Raw genomic sequence first — 14,529 nt, 5'->3', positions numbered from 1 at the left:
TTATCAACACTCATTTCATAGCTGTAGAAATTTTAAAATTTCATCTGACAAAAAAGAAAAATGTAAATGGTGTTCAGTAACTTCCCCCATTATTGAAATGTGTTGCTTTTGCAAAAAAGAATAACCGTTCACCTTTTAAAAGCTCCCCATAGAACATCAGAAAGTCACCTGACAGTATTTATGGGCAGCTTCCTTGTGCTGCCTGTGAATTTACCATTGGTAAAAAAAAAAAAAAAATGTTAATTGAGGAATACTGCCTAGTGGACATTCACATTTATGGGCTAACTGAATTATGGTTTATAAAAACTAAATTACAAATAAGTTGACACACTTCTTTGTTTTCAGATAGTAAAAGCGCACCCAATAAACCAAACCAGAAATTAACAACTCAAACATTTAATTTAGGGGCTTTGTGAATAGACCAAACCAGTGTGTGTGTATATATATATATATATATATATATATATATATATATATATATATATATATATATATATATATATATATATATATATTTTTTTTTTAGAAATGTAAATAGTGGTTTTTTTTTTTTTTTTTTTTTTTCCTTTCAGAAAATAAATGCTAATGACAATTTTAGACAACAAATAGCTTTGAGAATCCAGCCCAATATGTATTTGTTTTGTATTTGGAATGCTTTTATTCATTACATTTATTGTGACTAGGTTTTAGCTTGTTACAAATAGGTATTGTGAAAAAAAGTAAGCTGAAGTTCCACTTCTGAACTGGCACATAACAGATTAAAGTAATACATTATATACAAATATTGCCAACTGTGTTTTACTTTAATCTGAAGACTGTTGGGGTGCTGTAGAGGTCTCTGCATATTGCAGACCTAGTAACACAAAAACAAAATATATCATGCTTGATAACTTGAATCTGAGTTGGCCTTTAAAAAAAAAAAAAAAAAAAGTTTTCTTTATATTCCAAGCTTTCTTAATTGGACCATTTTAAAATATAGCATAAAATGTATCAAATTTGTCTTGCGTTTTATACAGTTGCTACTTGGAGAAACTTGTAATACTTAAGCAATAATGATCAAGACATACACCATTTCCTGTGGATTATGACTGGTTGGGCGAGTTGGTAGCTATTAACCCCAGCTGGTAATTAATTCCCCTGGAAATGCCTGTGACAGTGTCGTTATTGCTATTATAAGCCACCTGTCAGTAAAATACAATTCTAAACTGTTTTACCTGTGCTTTGTAATGCTCAAGCTAAGCTGTATTTAGTTGTGATGTAAGCCAAAGGTTTTGTGGCATAAATGTGTTATGCTGTGCAGGGCATTTATATAAATTAAAGACCTGCCCAGTAACCAATCAGATTGCTTGTTTTAAGTTTACAACGTTTCATCAGGCTTGTAATCCTATATCATGTGGTTTTAAGGTAATTTCATGTATTCAAAGAAGCATACTTCTTGTTGGTGGGAATATGTTGTAAGGTATCTTCCCGCTCCTGTTTTCAAAATGTTTTCTCAATTTACAGATGGAATGACATTGGTAATATCACACACAACAAGTCAGCAATTACCATAGAGTTAACAAACAAAGAAGAGACTGTCCCATTTCACATGGTAAGTGTTGTGACTACAGAGGCGAATTTTGCTCGCTGTCAGACGTTCCAAGGTCAGAGCATACGCTTTCTGGGTTGTGAGACAGATTGTGTAGTTTAGGGACATTGAAGACTAACAAGACTGCCTCCCTGGATGTCATGTAGTTCTCACACTGTCTAGAATAGTTGGAGATCAAATTGAAGATTACAAGAGGGTAATGATATATTTTAAAGGATGACACGTCACTGTCTGCACCAGGGGGTCTCAACTGGACATCCGCTTCCATCTTGGGCGCCTTGAGGAGGTTTCAAGGGGTCCTCCAAAAAATAAACCAGAGAATGTGTTCTTTTCCCTGCATGCTTATGACACGCTGAAACCTATTAGCTAAAAGCATGTCATAAGCGTGCACAGAAATGAACGCGTTCTCTGGTTATGTCTCAGGTTACATATGGTGTAATGGTGCTATTTCAGCCTGAGCACGATAGATTGCAAAGCTGAGGAAAAATCTTTGGAAACGCACACAGTAAATAACTTCAACAAGTTCAACCGTAAACATAAATTCGTTACTAACCCTGCAAAATTAAGAAAATACAAAGACAGCTACTTGAATTTCAGGGGGGACGGTTTCAGAAGCAAAAAGGATGAGAACCCCTCGTCTACACAGTTCTGACTTGCTATTGTTTTCTTAACTACATCTCATTCTGCATCTCTGGTAAAGGAGGCCAGTAGTGTGCAAATAGGTATTCAATACAGAATTAAGCTTCTTGTGTCATATACGTAGTATAGCCTACATCAGGGTTGGCCAAAGTTCGCCCTTCCAGTCCTGGTCTTTGTTCCAACGCAGTTGCAAATTGTTTAATTAAACCATTGAAACCTACATCCATTCCTGGAATGGAATGGCTCTATAGAACCGTGATTGGACACCCCTGCTATACATCATGTCACATAGAAATGGGCCTTACTCTCAATGTGATGTTTTATTGCCTGTGTTTTAAAGTATACTAAACTAGGATTGAAACTGCTGGCGAGCATGAGTTTTTTTGAACAAACAATATGCACAATTGTTACACAAAATACACCCAAGCAAAACAATTAGAGCAATAAAATGTGTAGTCCTATATAAGTAAATTGGAGACTGGTGTGCCTCTCCCTCGGTCACTGGAGCATCTCTTTCTTGCGCTGGCGACAGCATCAGGGCTTCTCCTTCTGGCAATCTCTTCTTACCGACAGAGGCGTGAGTGGGAACGGCAGACAGTCTTCCCTCAGCGCTGGAGACAGCGGGACCTCTCCCTTTCACACTGAACCCTGGCACAGTTCCCTCTCGGTTGTTGGGTGGTTGCTCTCCCCACAGTCCAGACACCACCAGTTCAGCTCCCTCTCGGGCTCCTCCCTCATGGGTTCTGGAAGCTCAGGCTTCCCCCTCTTGGGCTCTGGACACTTGGGCATGGGACACTTGGCTTCCCCCTTCTTGGGCTGTAAACGTGTCAGCTCCCCCCTCTTGGGCTGTGGACACTCGGCCTTCCCCCTTGTGGGTTGTGGTCGCATCAGCTTCCCCCCACTTGGGCGATGGCAGTTTGGACTCCTCCCACTCCAGGCCCATGTCTTTGTCCATGTAGACGTCCAGGCAGCTGTCCTCCACATGCCCAGAGCGCAGGAAGTTGGTGCACCACTCCTCCTTCTGGGGTCTTGCTTGAGGGTGGCGGCTCCTCCAGGTACTCCAGGGTGCTGGGTCCTGGCTCACCGCAACCAGGACACCACTCATCCACAAAGTAGCCCTGGCAGATGGCCGGCAGTAGTGGTGTTGCACTCTACAGGGCTTGCGGATGGTGAAACACCACTCCCCTCCCTCGAGGCAGACTTCCCCCTGTTGCTGCTGCTGTTGCTGCTGCTTCTGCTGCTGCTTCCTTCCCATTCTTGCCCAGAAAACAAAAATGCACCTGCATATGTCACCATATGTCGCAGGATGACTTTGTGGGTGACATTAGACCCGGAAGAAGCAGCAGCTCACACGCAGACAGACTGGGGTATGAATGGGGCTGCTTGTGCGTTTATTAACAAATAAAAAGATTTAACAAAACAAAACACTTTACAAAACAAAAGGCACGAAGGCCAAAACAAACACACAAATAATAATAACAAGTGTTGTGCTGGTATTGAATCGGCACATGTAGCAATTGTTATCTTTTTTAGTTATTCTCTGACACTCGTTCTCCACTCCTGAACTCTCCTTTGTGCAGCAAAAGCTGCAGGTCTTTTATATTATGGCAGAAGGATTAACTGGCTATTACTTATCTTGTTCACCTCTCAACCATAATCTGCTCGAGTTTAATAAATATGCGTGACTGCCAGCTAATTCAATAATTACCAGCTGACAGTCACGCATTCTCACGAGATATTAAAATAGGTATTAAAATGGCGGACGGCACCTCACTTGTCCTGCCAAACAGAATACATAATAAAACAACAACAAATACAAATACAAAATAATACATATGCACCCAGGGAGGGGGTCTACCCTGTCACAGGGAATTAATGACACAATCAGGTAGTCTGGCCTCATGGTAAGAGATGAGAATGCAAGTTGGAAATTTCCAGTGTTAGAAATCAGAAACATATTTTTCAAGGATTTGCCTTGTAATGCATTAGCTGGTGGATTATCACTACAGTATTTATTAAATGGGTCATGAGCCACTGATCTATATGTTTGATGGCAGTATTTTGTAATGCAATCTAATGTGCATTCCAAGACCACATAATTGCTTTCTGTATGTTACTGTTTTAATTTTTGTTCCTTATTCATCAGTTAAAGGTGTCTTGTAATAATGCACATTCATGGTTTTAATTGTATCCCATCTGGAGTCCTTCTTCATGTTTCTTATACTATCGTGTGTTTTGAAATGTTTTTTTTGTTTGTTTTTTGTTTTTCAGGATGACATGGAAATGGCCAAATACATTTCAAGACTGTTCACCGCACGACACAAATTTTATAAACAGAATAAAATATGCACAGAGTAAGTGACAAAAAATGGACGATTGTGTTGTCAGTCCATGATTTGGCTTCATTAAGAAAACGACTAAAAAGCAGACTTGAACCAAATCAGTCATTCTGCTCGGCAAGACTACTGAAACTGTTTTATTGTAGTCTGGTCATTTCATCCAAATTTATTTGCGACTATTTAGTCAGCTTTTTAGTAATCTTTTTTTAAATTTTTTTTTATAATTTAATTTTTTTGTTATTGATGTATTTTTGGGGTGTGGGGTCATCTGAATTTTGTCTCATATAGTAAAAATGTTGTACCGGTAAAAAAAAATCTCGAATTGGATATGTAATCGTTAAAGGAAATGTGCTAATGGTTATCGTATTAAAGAAAAGGTTCAAACAAACAGTGCCTTTTTAAGTAGTGGCTGAATAAACCTGTAAAAATACCCCAGAGACCCCCAGCCATGAAGCCACCAAGAGCTGCATTGTTCTGGCTGTTAGAATATGGTTTGTGGGTTTCAACTGTCAGCCTTGTTCAAGGCTCTTTAGCAGGGACCCTGCCAGTTTCCCTTTACTAGGAGTGGGAGTGAAACAAGACACCCATAAATCTTTCTGCATGTGCGCACTCTCCTGTTCACTTTCATCAGTCTTTACTTTTTTCTTTCTGCTCCTAAACATCAGCTCACATATTAACACTCAATAGATAAAGGACAATGATTCAGAAGAGATTCCCTACCCTTTCTACCTACATGTAAGCACTTCTGTGGCATTACTGATGGTTTTTATTCATTTATTCATTCCCCCCTTCTCGGTGGCATGACTAACCTAAATTAACATGTATTTCCAATACCATAGAAGGATAATGCATGCTAATTAGAAAATAGCACATTAACACTGTTTGTTCCATTCAAATTGTACGGAACAAGGTCAAGATCATAACTACTTAAATATATTTGTTTCTCATAGAAAAGACATTCTTACAAACAAAAGAACCTACAGGGTGCAGCCCCACAAAAATTTTGTTTTTAGGGTTTGCATCTGTCTTTTAAATTTAGTCTTAATTATTTTCTGTGTTGTGAAAAACAACCTAGATCTTTAATTGGGTGGTTACCGAAATATATATATATTATATATATATATATATATATATATATATATATATATATATATATATATATATATATACACACACACACACACACACACACACATATATATTTGAAACTGATATATAATAGTATAGCTAAGGCAACTATAAACATGAGCTAGAAATACCCTGTTTTATGAGACGTCTTAAAATGCTTTAAAATAGATGCTTTTTGTTTTAAGGTCCATTTTAACGGATGTTTTAGCCACAAGTTTCGTGCATGAATAGTCTAGCCATACATCAACACCTCAAAAACTCTTATTGTTTACCTATAAATTCTAATTGTTTCTTTTTTCCCCCACAGACAGTCGAATTCCCCTGCACCAATCAGGAGACGGCAACCTTGGATCAGGTCCTCATTGGTATGTTTTTTGTTTGTTTGTTTGTTTTGTTTAGTTGTTGTTTTGTTTTTAGAGCTTCAAGTTCAGGGTTTCTAGTAGTAATGTTAAACATTGTTGGTAAACGTTTCAAACTTATTGGAGAAATGTTGTCCAAAAATGTAAAATATGTTAGCCTTTATGTTTATACTGTAATAGGTATTTTTCTTATTAAATTATAAATTTATTCAGTACCTATTTTTTCTTTTGCATCTCCTAATACGCCTCTGTGATGACTGCTGCTTCACAAACTCTATGCACAAAATAGCAGTGATCTTTAAGTGTATACAATCAAAGTCACACCTAGGTCACAAAACAAATGGAGATTTACCAGATTGGTTCAGATGCATTGTGGGGGAGGTCTTGGACACTAAGAGGGTTAACAGACTTAAGATGGCTGGATTCCAGCATTCATTATAATAAATACTGTATATCTGAATCAGCAAACAGGAGGATGGAAAGACTCATTCATCCAAAAATGACCTTACAGCTGGCAGCTACAAACCCAAGATTACAACAGAGGCACTTATTTTTTTTCCAAAAAGATTCTAAAGAGGAACAATTCTTCCATATAATTTAGCCCCATAAATATCTATTATCTGGCCTTTAATTTGTGATAGTCAGACTTTCTTTGGACTCCTTTAGTCACAATACAAGTGTTCAACAGTCACATGTGTTCATTTTCATTTTTGGCAAGTAGTTTTTCCTTTTCTAGGTTGGTCATTGAGTTTCTTTTTTTTTTTTTAACCAACCGTTTTACTTAGAAAACTTAGTATACCTAGAATACTCGGAGGTTCAGAAGCATTTCAACTAGAAAGGAAGGGGAAAGAAATCAGCAAATAAACAGAAGGGAGACCACATCAAAACAAGGGTAAAAACTCAGGAAAGACAGCCATTAAATGTATTTATCTAAATGCTAGAAGTCTCAAAAATAAAATGTTCGATCTTGAAGCTACTGCACTAACAAGAAACTACGATGTGATATGTGTTACAGAAACTTGGTTATCCGAGAGTGATGGAAACAAATATAATATTAGTGGGTATACACTGTATGGGAAAGACAGGCAGGACAAAAGAGGCGGAGGGGGAGCGCTATACATCAAAAGGCTTGAAGCCCAGGTGTTAAATCGGGAAGAAAAAAAACAACGCGGAATCAATATGGGTCAGAATAATAGACAAAAACTCAAAGGGCATAATAATAAGGGTATGCTGTAGACCACCAAATTCAGACACTGAGCAAAATAATCTGTTATATAATGACACTATAAATGCGTGTAGCAAAGGAGAAGCCATACTAATGGGGGATTTCAACTTCCCCCATATACAATGGGAAAACCTGATGGGGAGCACAACAGCAAGAAATTGAAATGGTAGAAATGACAAATGACTGCTTCCTAACGCAAGTTGTCAATGCACTGACTAGAGTGGAGGCATGTCTTAATTTAGTCTTTTCAAATAACAAAGATAGATAAACTAAAACAGAGGTTAGAGAACCACTGGCAAACTCAGATCACAGCATGGTCTTATTTGAAGTGCTAGTTAAACCCCCAAAAGTAACAACTAAAGCTAAGGTTTAAAATTTTAAAAAGGCAAAGTATGAAGGAATGAAAGAGAGACTAACAGAAGTAGATTGGAATAAAATAAATAAAACATCCACAGAAAAAGGATGGCTTTTTTTTTTTTTAATGTAGAGGCGCAAAACAATGTAATCCCAAAAGTAGACAAATTAAAATCTAAAACAAAAATGGTTTAATAGGTCAATTAAAAAAAAATATATTCAGAGAAAAAAGGCACTTTACAGAGCATTTAAAAGGGAACAAGAACAAAGTGCACTGAAAGAGTATCTGGAACTGCAAACTCAAGTCAAAAAGGAAGTTAGAAAGGCCAAGAGAGAAATCAAAATGAGCATTGCCAAGGGGGCTAAAACCAATTCCAAAAAGTGTTTCCAATATTATAACAGCAAGAGAACACTCAAGGAGGAAGTAGGATGTCTAAGAGATACAAATCGCAAAATCATAGATGAAGAGAAAAAAGTAGCAAGTATATATTACTTTTCACAATTTTTTACAAAGGTGGATATGGACAACATGTCCCACAAGTTGACCTGTTCAGTCCAGTTTTAAATAATTTTAGCATAACCGAGGCAGAAGTGTTAAAGGAACTAGGAGCTCTTAAAATAAACAAATCCCCTGGGCCAGATGAGATCCTCCCAATTGTACTCAAATAAATGAAAGAAGTTATTTACAAACAGCAAACCAAGACCATGCAACAGTCTCTTGAGACAGGGCTGTACTGACAGACTGGAAAATTGCAAACGTAATACAGATCCAGAGAAAGGGACAGAAAACCGAACCAGGTAACTGCAAACCTGACTTCTATTATATGTAAACTTATGGAAACTATAATAAGATCCAAAATGAAAAATTACCTATATGGTAACAGTATTCTGGGAGACAGTCGGCATGATTTTAGGAAAGGGAGATCGTGTCTAACTAACCTGCTTGATTTTGGAAGATTCAACATTGCCACTGGATAATTGCAAAGCATATGACATGGTTTATTTAGATTTCCAGAAAACTTTTGACAAAGTCCAGCGTAAAAGATTAATTCTCAAACTGAATGCAGTAGGGATTCAAGGAAATGCATGCACATGGATTAGGGAGTGGTTAACGTGTAGAAAACAAAGTACTGATTAGAGGAGAAACCTCAAAATAGAGCGAGGTAACCAGTGGAGTACCACAGGGATCAGTATTAGGCCCTCTGCTTTTCCTAATCTACATTAATGACTTAGATTCTGGTATAGTAAGCAAACTTGTTAAATTTACAGATGACACAAAAATGGTAAGTGTGGCAAACACCATTGCAGTAGCAAAGGTTATTCAACCTTAGACAGCATCAGTGACTTAGACAGCATTCAGAACTTTGCAGACACATGGCAAATGGCATTTAAAACAGAAAAGTGTAAGGTACTGCATGCAGGCAATACAAATGTACATTATAAATACCATATGGGGGATATTGAAATTGAAGAAGGAACCTGTGAAAAAGATCTAGGAGTTCATGTTGACTCAGAAATGTCTTCATTTATGTGAGGAAGCTATAAAAAAGACCATCAAAATGCTCGGATATATAGTGAAGTGTTGAATTTCAATCAAAGGAAGTAATGTTAAAACTGCACTATGAACTATGTATTTGTGTTCAGTTCTGTTCACCTTGTTATAAAAAGGATATTGCTGCTTTAGAATGAGTGCAAAGTAGAGTGACCAGAATTATCCTGGGTTTAATACTAGAACCGCCAGATTTTTTATCTACCTTGAACTGCAAGGTGGCTCATTTTGACCCATACATTTTTAAACTGGTTCGATATGAAAATGAAAAACAAACTATCGGATACAACTCAGAAGTTTTATTCGTGAACATCATATCAAACATTTGGACCGCAGAAACACAATATTTAAGTGAAAAAATAAGCATGCAAGGTTTTATTTTGAAAATGAGCTCATATATAGCATGACTACAAAACATGAAAATCAAATAAAATAAACATTTCAACAGAAACTATTGTGTAAATGGGTGTAAACGGGTATATGTACATACAAAACTGTAAAACCGAAACTTTTTTTCCAAACAGTAACTTAAAAATGAATATATTACACTACTTCCAGGCATATAAGCCTATTTTGAATAGGCCTCTGTACCTCAGCAGCGTTCAGCAGTGTTTGCCTTTTGCACCGTAGCCTGTATTAGCCTGCGTTTCGTCATCCAGTATCACTCTGTTTGTTTATTTGTTGTATTCATTTACAAATTGCACTTCTCACACACTTGTGAATAATAATAATAATAATAATAATAATAATAATAATAATAATAATAATAATAATAATAATGTGCAGCTGGGGACAATCAAGGCGCACCTGTGGCTATTCAGCCCTAGTTGGTCATTCAAAGACTGGTGTATGTAACATGAATTACATCAAAAATAGCACCCATAAAAGTATAAATTCCTGTTCAAAGTTAGTGCACACAACAGACTACAAAAAATTTGTAAAGACTATTGTGCAAATGTAAGCCTATATACTGTACATACAAAACTAAAAAATTATATATATATATATATTATTAATTAAAAAAAAAAAAAAAAAAAAAATAGATATATATATATATATATATATATATATATATATATATATATATATATATATATATGGATATATATAACTTATTGTTTCATATTAGGCACAGTAGTTGTTATCTTACCTGCCATTTCCCTTTGCTGTGTGTATATGCGTGCAGCATGGAGGTTTCTAATCGAAATGGCTACTTTCAAAATGAAATATTTCTTTCAAATATTTTCCTTGAACTAAACAAAGGATTGATGTCTCCCAGGTACATTGAGAAGTAAAGCAACTAGGCTTTCACTGAGTTGGCGCCTTGGTGCAATTGTACAAATCCACAATCATAGAAAATCTCCTTTGTTGTTGATCTCTGATAGTAGTCTGTCTACAAACCAAAGACTTGAAATAAAATAAAAATTGCTAGGAGGAAGAAAAAATGTCTTATGTTATATTAAAAAAAAAAAAAAAAGCATGTATTGTAAAGCATGGTTCAAATAGACCCAGATGGCGGTTCTAGGTGTTTATAACTTCTTTGTTTTAAGAGTAATTAACATTTTAAAACCAAAATGTGTCAAACTGACCTATGTGGCGGTTCTAGTGTTAAAAGGCATGTCATACGCCTACAGGGGACTTTTTCGACCTGAAAAATGAAACAAGGACCAAGGGCCGCAAATGGAGATTAGATAAATAGGCATTCAGAACAGAAAATAGGAGGCACTTTTTTACACAAAGAATTGTGGGAGTCCGGAACCAACTCCCCAATAATGTTGTTGAAGCTGACCCCCTGGGATCCTTCACGAAGCTGCTTGATGAGATTCTGTGACCAATAAGCTACTAACGACCAAACAAGCAAGAAGGGCCAAATGGCCTCCTCTCATTTGTAAACTTTCTCATGTTCTTATTATTGAGAACAGTATTTATTCAAGGGCGTCGTCTATTACAAATCTGATATCTGAGTGTGGTGCTTATTCAGGGTGGTAGAAATTTAAAATAATACAGTATTCATGTTTTTAACCTGTTCTTTTTTTAACCTAATAACATTTTTCTTATCTATAGCTGCTGGGGATTTAAGTTCCAATCGTCAGGTGTTTTGTATTTAATAATGCAGGCTGTGTGCTGGACAGCAATACAGACCTAAATGAAAAGCAGTACAAAGGTTATGGCAGGTAGCGTTCCGAACCTGTCAACAATATAAACTTGTATAAAAGTAAAAGCTATATGTTTACTCACCTGTACTTGTCAAACATTAATCAATTAGGGGTTTATTCAATTAAAAAATACTGCACTGGTTCATGAAACATGTTAAGGCCCTGTTTTCTTGGTGCTTTTGAATCATACTTCCAGACCTAAGAGGGCAGCTATGACAAACAACACTGCAAGAGTGAAAGTGACAAAACTTGTATGAAAGTTTTAGAAGCCTTTATTTAAAACACATTTGTTCTTTGCTGTGGGCTCTGTGTTTTTAATGATTTAAACCCCTTCTTAGCAACCAGTAACAAAACTAAATAAATAAAAACAAACACTTTATCTAGTCTGTGCTGTAGTGTTGAGTTCACTTCCTCCTTACTCCCCAACTGCATATTACTCTACATCAGCTTATCTTAAATTAAATTCTGATGTGCCTCCAAAAGCAAGGTCAAACTAAGCCTAATCTAGTACCACTGTATGTATGTTAATTGTTAATAAAACATTTTGTATTATGTATTCAGACTGAATGACCTGTGAACATTTTTTTATTTTATAGCAGTTCATTAAGTAACTTTCCAGTATTTTCTTGCAGCCAAGACCATTTATCCTGCCATCTATGCACAGCCAGTATGGAGAGCATTACCAAGAAACTCGCACCTCACAAGGTACTTTAATTAATTAATGTATGTATTTATTTAAAAACCTTTAGTAGTCCTGTATCGCAACCTCTGTAAATAGAAAGCAGAATACCACTCATGCTATACCACTGTAAAAATAGCACATTACACACTATCACAACCATTATCTTTATCAATATATGTTGCCTGCCTCCTGTGTAACTGCTTATCTCGCTGAATGTAAAATACAACCACTTTTATTTCATTGGGATCTGCTGTTATTTGTATAATATTTCTACTAGGTACAAGCATAATTACTGTGGTAAGGTGTAAAGTATATTTTGCATCGTGAATTAGTGCTCGTGATGATGTAAACTACCAATGAGCAGTATTTTCTTGTGCTCTCTTCTTTGAAACAGACAGCATTTTCCTCGATGAAATGTCCTACTACAGGTCCCAGACTAGCTTGGAAGGGTGTCCAGTCGATTTCTACACAGTCCCGAATGGCAGTGTGTATAGTGCACCCAGTATGAACTCTCTCAACCATTCCCAGAACTTCATCCAGGCTTCGCCAATGTCCTCCAACCTCAGTATTCCAGGCAGTGACATCATGAGGCCAGACTACATTCCTAGCCATAGACACAGTGCCATCATTGTTCCCTCTTACCGACCAACCCCAGATTATGAGACTGTTGTACGGCATCAAAGGGGTATCCACATAGACTGCCAGACCCAGTCCCTGAGGAACCTCAACATCAGGAACTCCTACGCCTATGGCCAGCCTGAGGGCATGGTGTACAGTCAGCCTGAAATACGAGAGCGGCCCCAATACCCATATCCTTATGGGCTTCCAGTCGACTACAACAAGCCTGTGCCTCCCTCGGCTCAGATGAACCCCAACAGCTCTGCACAAAGCCATGCTGCAGCAAGTGCTATTTCCCACACAGTCAGCACTCCAGAGCTAGCCAACATGCAGCAACAGGGCAATCAAGGCTACAATACAGCCCACATGCTGAGGAACCATTTCTCCAGGCCACCACCTCCATATCCACGTTTCCGGCCTGCCACTAGCACGCCAGACCTAGCCAGCCACAGGCACAAACCAGTCAATGGCAGCAGCCCCGAGCCAGTAATGCGCAAGGTCCAGTTGTCCGTAAAGACCTTCCAACAAGGCAGCTCCCCAGTGGTCCACCAGCCCCCACAGGAAGTCAGTGAGCCACTAACTGCTGTCAAGCACCGCCCATCGGTCAACAAGCGCCACAGCCTAGAAGTGATGAGCTGCATGGTCCGTGGTATGGAGGCCGTGACTTTGAAGACATTGAACGCACCTCTGCCTCGCAGGAACACGCTAAGAGAGCAGGTCCAACCTGAAGAACCAGTTCAAAAGGTCCAAGAGGTTAAGCAGCCTCCACAATACCAGCACAAGAAGACCTTGTCTAATGCTACCATGCTGATTCACAGCAGCGACAGTGAAGAGGAAGAGGAGACCCCAGACTATGACGTGCAGATACCAGGGCTAAATGAAGACATCAGTGCTCAGCTGCAGGCGGCTTTGGCCAAAATCCCCAACAAACCCCCACCTGAGTACCCAGGGCCAAGAAAAACGGTCAGTAATGGAACTATCAGGCAAGACCAGCTGAATTACATCTCGGAGGAAGCTGCCAGGGCCAGGATGATGAGGGCCGGCCAGAGTCAGGTCAGCAGCCTCTCTCGCACTGAGCAGGTGACACTAAACGGTCCTTCACTTGGACCGTCTATTTCAGAGCCTGACCTGACCAGTGTGAAAGAGCGTGTCAAGAAGGAACCAGTAAAGGAGAGACCTGTGTCTGAATTGTTCTCTATAGAAGACAGCATTGTGGAGAGGGAAATAATGCAGAGGGTATGTGAGCTATTTTTGTTATTTAATGTATTGCTCTAATTGAGGTCAACCTTGTCAATATGGTTTTAAGCGTGGATTGGATATTTTAAAATGAGCAAGGTTTATTTATTTCATTTTAAAGTTTCAACAACTGTTTTGTGAGTAAAATTTCTCATGGATTTGTGCTTGTGTTATTGTACAGGTTAACTCAGGAAACTATAGGTCTGATGATGTATTAATATTTCAAAGGGATTTTATACCACACACACATACACACGCTCCACTTACCTGTGATCCCCTTTTTGTTTTAAACAAATTCATGAAGTGACTGTAGAAATTGCTGCTATGGAAATAAGCAAGCTACAGATCCATAGAATTTAGTAAGACATTAAATATTATTCATTTTGTTAAACCCTGAGTACAAAAAAATTGCATCACTTAATTTAATAGGACTAATATTAACTTAGAAATTTCAGTTCAGAACATAATTTAATTGGAGAATTGAGCCCTATGTCATTATTGTCTCCAAGGAGGGTGAATGTCTCCAAAGACAGGGATATAGTGGAGATGTAAAGCCTGTAAATAACCGCTTGATCTATCTCAAAGTTGTATCCAGAAACACATGTACATTTTAAGAATATTTAAAATGTATTTTTTTGTTTTGTTTTATTAGGATA

At 37.7% G+C, this 14,529-nt stretch overlaps 2 protein-coding genes across 5 annotated transcripts in view; one reads left to right on the top strand and one right to left on the bottom strand.

Annotated features, from left to right (window-relative positions):
* The window catches only part of LOC121317101 (N-lysine methyltransferase SMYD2-like), a 99,641-nt gene that overhangs the window by 25,565 nt on the left and 59,547 nt on the right, over positions 1 to 14,529 (bottom strand). The window lies entirely within an intron of this gene.
* Positions 1 to 14,529, top strand: part of LOC121317100 (tyrosine-protein phosphatase non-receptor type 14-like) — a 109,587-nt gene that overhangs the window by 79,065 nt on the left and 15,993 nt on the right. For all 3 annotated transcript variants that reach the window (XM_041252702.1, XM_041252701.1, XM_041252704.1), the window contains 5 exons: positions 1,504 to 1,591; positions 4,499 to 4,581; positions 6,002 to 6,059; positions 11,970 to 12,042; positions 12,414 to 13,873. In XM_041252702.1, the coding sequence (XP_041108636.1) occupies positions 1,504 to 1,591; positions 4,499 to 4,581; positions 6,002 to 6,059; positions 11,970 to 12,042; positions 12,414 to 13,873 (1,762 nt within the window). The remainder of the gene's footprint in view (positions 1 to 1,503; positions 1,592 to 4,498; positions 4,582 to 6,001; positions 6,060 to 11,969; positions 12,043 to 12,413; positions 13,874 to 14,529) is intronic.

This window comes from Polyodon spathula, chromosome 6 (genome assembly GCF_017654505.1).
Source record: "Polyodon spathula isolate WHYD16114869_AA chromosome 6, ASM1765450v1, whole genome shotgun sequence".
Classification (NCBI taxonomy): Eukaryota; Metazoa; Chordata; class Actinopteri; order Acipenseriformes; family Polyodontidae; genus Polyodon; species Polyodon spathula.
Note: the sequence above shows the minus strand (reverse complement) of the source record. Positions and strands in the feature narration are given on the sequence as shown.